At 33.0% G+C, this 6,636-nt stretch overlaps 1 protein-coding gene across 1 annotated transcript; it reads right to left on the bottom strand.

Annotated features, from left to right (window-relative positions):
* Positions 1 to 1,914: 1,914 nt before the first annotated feature.
* LOC117120991 lies at positions 1,915 to 6,627 on the bottom strand. The gene is given in 5 exon segments (XM_033266085.1): positions 1,915 to 2,216; positions 3,244 to 3,435; positions 3,595 to 4,441; positions 5,042 to 5,952; positions 6,473 to 6,627. Coding segments are annotated over 5 exon segments (2,286 nt in total). The 5' UTR covers positions 6,507 to 6,627.
* Between the last annotated feature and the right edge of the window lie 9 nt (positions 6,628 to 6,636).

Genomic DNA, 6,636 nt, shown 5'->3' with positions numbered 1-6,636 from the left:
AGAGCTGTATAACAGTGATTACAACAATAAAACTTTTTCTTTTATTGTATATATTAGACATAATGGCAAGGCTGTAGAAGAAACATTTATTATATCAAAAAAAAAAACAAGGTTCAGAAAGAACTACAGAATGACATACAGTATTTTTATTTTAGACTTGATAATTAGTAAATATATTTCAATGTAACTGAATCTATGTTGTGTTTATTTACATTTAATTCAATTAATCATTTATCTTGTCATAATATTGAAAAACATTGGTATATAAATGGTAAAATGTGAATTTTAAGTTAACTGCTCATGTGAAGGTTAGAAACTATCAGTCAGTTTTTTTTTTTTTTTTAAGAAACAAACTACAGTATGCTGGTTATCATACTATTTTAAAAGAGGGATATACCCATTCAAAAGAGAGATATAACAGAAAATCTATATTACTCAATTACATAATAAGCCAACTATAAGTACGACTATCATATGGAAACTTTCAGTCAGATGTTTTTTTTTTTATTTGTTTTTTTTTTAAAGAAACAAACTACAGTATGCTGGTTATCATACTATTTTGGAAACTATCAGTCAGGTGTTTTTTTTTTATATTTCATTTTTTAAATATTTTTTTGATTTTTTTTTTAAAGAAACAAACTACAGTATGCTGCTTATCATACTATTTTAAAAGAGGGATATACCCATTCAAAAGAGATATAATTCTCTTTCAACATTAAATGAAGATATCTTTACAGTTTTTCTTCATTAACAGAAAATCTGTATTACCCAATTACATAGTAAGGCGAAGTACGACTATCATATCTGAATGGTTCATCTTTGAAATCACTGGTATATAAATGGTAAAATGTTGATGTAATATTTTCTCTTAATTTCAATTTAACTGCTCATGTGAAGGTTAAAACTATCAGTCAGGTTTTTTTTTTTTTTTTTTTTTTTTTTTTTTTTTTTTTAAGAAACAAACATACTATTTTGGAAACTATCAGTCAGGTTTTTTTTTTCAATTTTATTTATTTTTTTATTTTTTATTTTATTTATTTTATTTTTAAAAAACAAAATACGGTATGTTGGTTATCATACTATCTTAAAAGAGGGATATACGCACTCAAAAGAGAGATATCTCTTTTTCAACATTAAATGGAGATATCTTTACAGTTTTTCTCCATTAACAGAAAATCTCTATTACCCAATTACATAATAAGCTGAAGTATGACTATCATATCTGAATGGTTCATCTTTGAAATCACTTGTATATAAATTGTAAAATGTTAATAATATTTTGTTAATATTGTGAAGGTTGGAAACTATCAGTCAAGTTTTTTTTTTTTTTTTAAGAAACAAATTACAGTATGCTGGTTATCATACTATTTTAAAAGAGGCATATACCCATTCAAAAGAGAGACATCTCTCTTTCAACATTAAATGGAGATATCTTTACAGTTTTTCTCCATTAAAATAGCAAAAAATCTATATTACCCAATTACACAATAAGCCATAGTATGACTATCATATCTGAATGGTTCATCTTTGAAAGCACATAATCATATTTAAATAAGTACAGAATCACTTTCAAAACCTTTAACTGGTTATCATACTATTACAAAAGAGGGATATACCCATTCAAAATAGAGATCTCTCTTTCTCTATTAATGGAGATATATTTACAGTTTTGCTCTTCATCTTTGAAATCTTTAAGTTTCCTTGATGGATTTCCATGCTTTCCCTCAAGACAAATAAGCAACTTTGCAACCTTTGCAACTTGCAGTGCTGGATCTGGTAATCGATAGTATTCACGATGAACACGTACGTCATGACCAAGGAAGTTCGCTATCACATCAAGTTCGTTATCTTGGAGATTCATTACCTGGGACATTGTGGCAATATGTTTTCGTAACCTCTGTCTCTTATACACATCTAGATGTGTATAAGAGACAGGCCATGATCTGAATTGCATTGCAATGCTTTGGTCTGCCGGCCTTTGGAAGAAATCTTATTGCGTATGTAATCCTTGATATTTCGCCATGTGCGATTATGTAAGCATGCTTCGTTCTTCATACACTTTTCAATTTCGGATTTCCCTGGAAGTTTCCTATATCGTATGTATTTCAACAGGTGTCTTTCCACAGCAGCCATTTCCTTTGTCGACCACCTTCTTCGGATAAAAGTTTGCTTGTTTTCCTTTCCATCTGAATTGTTCCAATGTTTACGTTTTTTGCCTGAATTGTTACAGATAAATATATGATTAATAAACAAACTAATTTAATTTGATTTGTTTCAATAAAAAATTATTTAAAGTGTGAAAGTACTTTGTACATATAGAAGGTCCAGAATTGGAAATTGAGGGGAATGCACCTCAGCCCCACCACAGTTTGGGCTAAGGTGAGAAAATTTTAAGCATACAGCACCTCTAAATTGTCTAGAAAGAGATACTGTAATACTTTAAATGATTTAATCCAAGTTGACTGTTTATTTTTTACAATTGTTAACTTTACTCTGACCCCGTTGATATTTAAATTGGCAATATAACCCTAAAAAGTATACTCTTGTTATTAGTCTACTTCAAGATTGAAAAATTGACCCCTTGAAATATCTAGCTGGTAAAATCGTCACACACAAGAAAACTAGAATTCAGATAGCTGCATTGCCTGGTAAAGATTCAATGACATCGATTCAAAACACGGCAAAGTATTAAAATTCATTTAACTGTTTAATTTTAAGTCGCCAACTAGATATCATTTTTCTTTTTCCGTAAGGCCAAAAAAAAAAAAAAAATTCTTGTGTTGGCAATGTTTTGGAAAAAATCCACCAAAAAAAAAAAAAAAAATGGGTAGGGCAGTAGGATTTTTTTTTTCTTTTACCAATCATGTGTTTATGCCTAAATCATAGGAAATACAAAAAAAATACATCAAAGACCATTTTAAAATCTATATTGAAGAAACAAAACAATTGCATAAAACACTGTTGCATCACCTGTCGCAAGGTAGGCAAATTCTAGCGTTTTTAGCTCATTAAAACATTTTTGTTTATAGTCAAAAAGAAAAAAATAAATAAAAAATAAATAAATAAATGAAATGGCAAACTGGTCAACACAATCATTTGTTCTACTAGGCTAATCAGTTAATGAACTTTATATGTAAATTGCCATTTATTAACCATGGAACTGATATTTTCTGTTGTCCCTTTGAAAATCTACATTTTTTCTAAATTAGGCTTTGGACCATACTGCATTAAGGCTTACTGTACCTTTCTTTGATTTGATTCCTTCCTTCATTACCTGGTCATCACTAGCATCATCACTCTTGTCAATGTCCTCACCTTCATCTCCTGCTGATTTGCCCTCTTCATCTACTACATCACAATCATTCTTGTCAATGTCCTCATCTTCATCTCTTGCTGATTTGCCCTCTTCATCTACTACATCACCACACTCGATTTCTGAAGGGAAAAACATAAATTATTTCCTTATAATTCATTAAAATTCAAATTATCAATCAGTAGGTATTACAGAAGGAAAAGGATGAATGTAATAGAAAAAAACTGAAAAAATAATAAACGAAAAAAAAAATATATATAAAAGAAAACAACTTTGTGTACCTTCGTCATCATTCAGCTCTAAATCATCCAAACTTTTCCCTTTAAGTTTCCTTGATGGATTTCCATGCTTTCCCTCAAGACAAATAAGCAACTTTGCAACCTTTGCAACTTGCAGTGCTGGATCTGGTAATCGATAGTATTCACGATGAACACGTACGTCATGGCCAAGGAAGTTCGCTATCACATCAAGTTCGTTATCTTGGAGATTCATTACCTGGGACATTGTGGCAATATGTTTTCGTAACCTGGTGCTGCGCAGCAGTTCTGGCTGCTTAGCACCACACATTTGTGAGAATGCGCGAAGTGCATCACATCCTCGTATGTGATGATCTGACCCCATTGACACTGCAAATACAAACTTATTTGTAGGACTTACGCCCATGGCATGTCGGTGTTTAAGCACCTCATCTACTGCTACTTTCATTGCTGAAGGTAATAGGACTGGCACAACACGTCCCTTTTTCCCAACAATTTCACATCGCCAAATCACCTTTACCAGATCCTGTTCAAATTTGCTTAGCATCTGTGCATCAAATACCTGGGACTCCCCTTTCTTTACATGTGAGTAATCTTCAAGTGTTAACTTTGACATTTCTCCTTGCCGTCTGCGATTAAACAATATCAGTTGAACTAACGTAACTTTGCAGAGTTCCTTCCATGCAGCCTCCTCCGGCTTAACACCAGCTTTCAAGGTGGACAAACATTCTCTGCTCTTTGTTTCCATGTACTTGGACAAAACAACAACGTCTTCAGTCAATGGAACAAGTTTTGGGTTGTTCCTGCGTTTGACATCAAGTGTTCTCAGGGCGTGGCATGACACATCTGTATTCCACTCACTCTCACAGAGTTTTGAAAAGTTTTCCCCTCTAGCTATGTTTCTTTTATCTCCATCAATCAATGCCTTTCTAACTACTAACATTGCAGCTTTCTTCAACATATGACCCAGCTTTAAAACTAAAGTTGGTTTCTCACAGAGATGAGTCTTCTCATCAAACCCTGCCACTTTCCTTACTGCATTAATTACATCTTCATACTTGCTTGGATCAATAAGATCAACTAAACCTGCATTTTCATTCCCCTTAATGCATCTGAATTCAAGCATAAGACGAGCTGTTTGTCTTAATGTTTGACGCATACTGTCAAATTGCTCTGGGTCATGGCCATTCTTACTGCATAACTTTTCAGCCATCTTAATTATTAATGGGTCACCCGTAATTATCAATGAAATAATCCCTGTCTGAAGGCCCCCCCAACAATTCTTGGACTATTGCTGAATTGCTATCAACTTGCGATGGTAGCAGAAGTCGACCTTTCTTGATATACTGCTTTTTCTTCCCATCATTTTTTGTATCGTCCTTCCTCAGCTTACATCTGTCTCTTATACACATCTAGATGTGTATAAGAGACAGATCTACTACATCACCACACTCGATTTCTGAAGGGAAAGTTTTGAAAAGTTTTCCCCTCTAGCTATGTTTCTTTTATCTCCATCAATCAATGCCTTTCTAACTACTAACATTGCAGCTTTCTTCAACATATGACCCAGCTTTAAAACTAAAGTTGGTTTCTCACAGAGATGAGTCTTCTCATCAAACCCTGCCACTTTCCTTACTGCATTAATTACATCTTCATACTTGCTTGGATCAATAAGATCAACTAAACCTGCATTTTCATTCCCCTTAATGCATCTGAATTCAAGCACAAGACGAGCTGTTTGTCTTAATGTTTGACGCATACTGTCAAATTGCTCTGGGTCATGGCCATGCTTACTTCATAACTTTTCAGCCATCTTAATTATTAATGGGTCACCCGTAATTATCAATGAAATAATCCCTGTCTGAAGGCCCCCCAACAATTCTTGGACTATTGCTGAATTGCTATCAACTTGCGATGGCAGCAGAAGTCGACCTTTCTTGATATACTGCTTTTTCTTCCCATCATTTTTTGTATCGTCCTTCCTCAGCTTACATTTGTGTTTATAAAACTCATTTTTGCTGTAATACCCTAGGCAGTCAACACAAGGGCAGTAGTCATCCGGATTAGCATCATCATTTGTTGGTCTATAAACTACAATTAGATCTCCTTCTCCTTGTTTCAGCACGTTATAGTTGTGCAAATGATTACCCAGATTTCGGATCTTTATCCACAGTTGATTCCTTACATTTTTTGGTGCAGCCAAGTATTCTGCTACCATTGGGTCACTGCTGTGCTGTAAAATGTGTACGGTTAACTTCTTCTGTGGTTTTAAGCAAACGGGACAATATGAAGGCTTGTCATACTTTCTCTTATTTGCAGAATTGTTTGTCGATAGAACAAACACTTTACCTGTACACGAACCATCATTCTTGGACTTCTTAACTGAAAAAAAGTAAAATAAATCAATATTTTTATTCTATAGTATTATATAAATTTTTCAACACTGCAGATATTTATCCCATTAATCCATGGTAATGTCTATCATCAAATTAAAATAGAATAGAATAGAAACATTATTATTCAATTTTCAATTGACTGCATGCTGATAATTTTATAATCTGAAATACTGTATACAGTACAAAATAAAATCAATTCCAATTTCTATAACATTGAAAAACTTCCAAAAAGCAGCAATTATAAACCCAACCCCATCTAACTCAACACTGCACAGTTCTGTAGCCCTCTATTCACTCAGAAAGGGTTTTTTGCATAGATATAAGGAGCTTATACTACTTTTATCCTGGCTTAAAACTTTATCAAACACACTATTGTCCCTTTACAAAATTTAGCAGGACCAAATTGAATTATATCATACAAAAGAAACACATAAATTACAAATTAGTACCCACTAATACTTTGTGGGGGAAAAAAAAACAAAAGTTTAAATATAATGTAGGTTTACCTTTTTTTGCTCTTTTGACCTCATCGCTGCTCATAAGTTCATCCTCCTCACTTTCTACTTCATTATATTCAATTTCCGGTTCCCAATCTTCATCATTTATGTCATCAACCACATCATTATGATAAACTGCAGCATCAATCTTATCTTCACTATCGCTGTTAGAT

Source organism: Anneissia japonica, unplaced genomic scaffold (genome assembly GCF_011630105.1).
Source record: "Anneissia japonica isolate Jap-2015-1 unplaced genomic scaffold, ASM1163010v1 scaffold67032_len6629_cov220, whole genome shotgun sequence".
Lineage (NCBI taxonomy): Eukaryota > Metazoa > Echinodermata > Crinoidea > Comatulida > Comatulidae > Anneissia > Anneissia japonica.
Note: the sequence above shows the minus strand (reverse complement) of the source record. Positions and strands in the feature narration are given on the sequence as shown.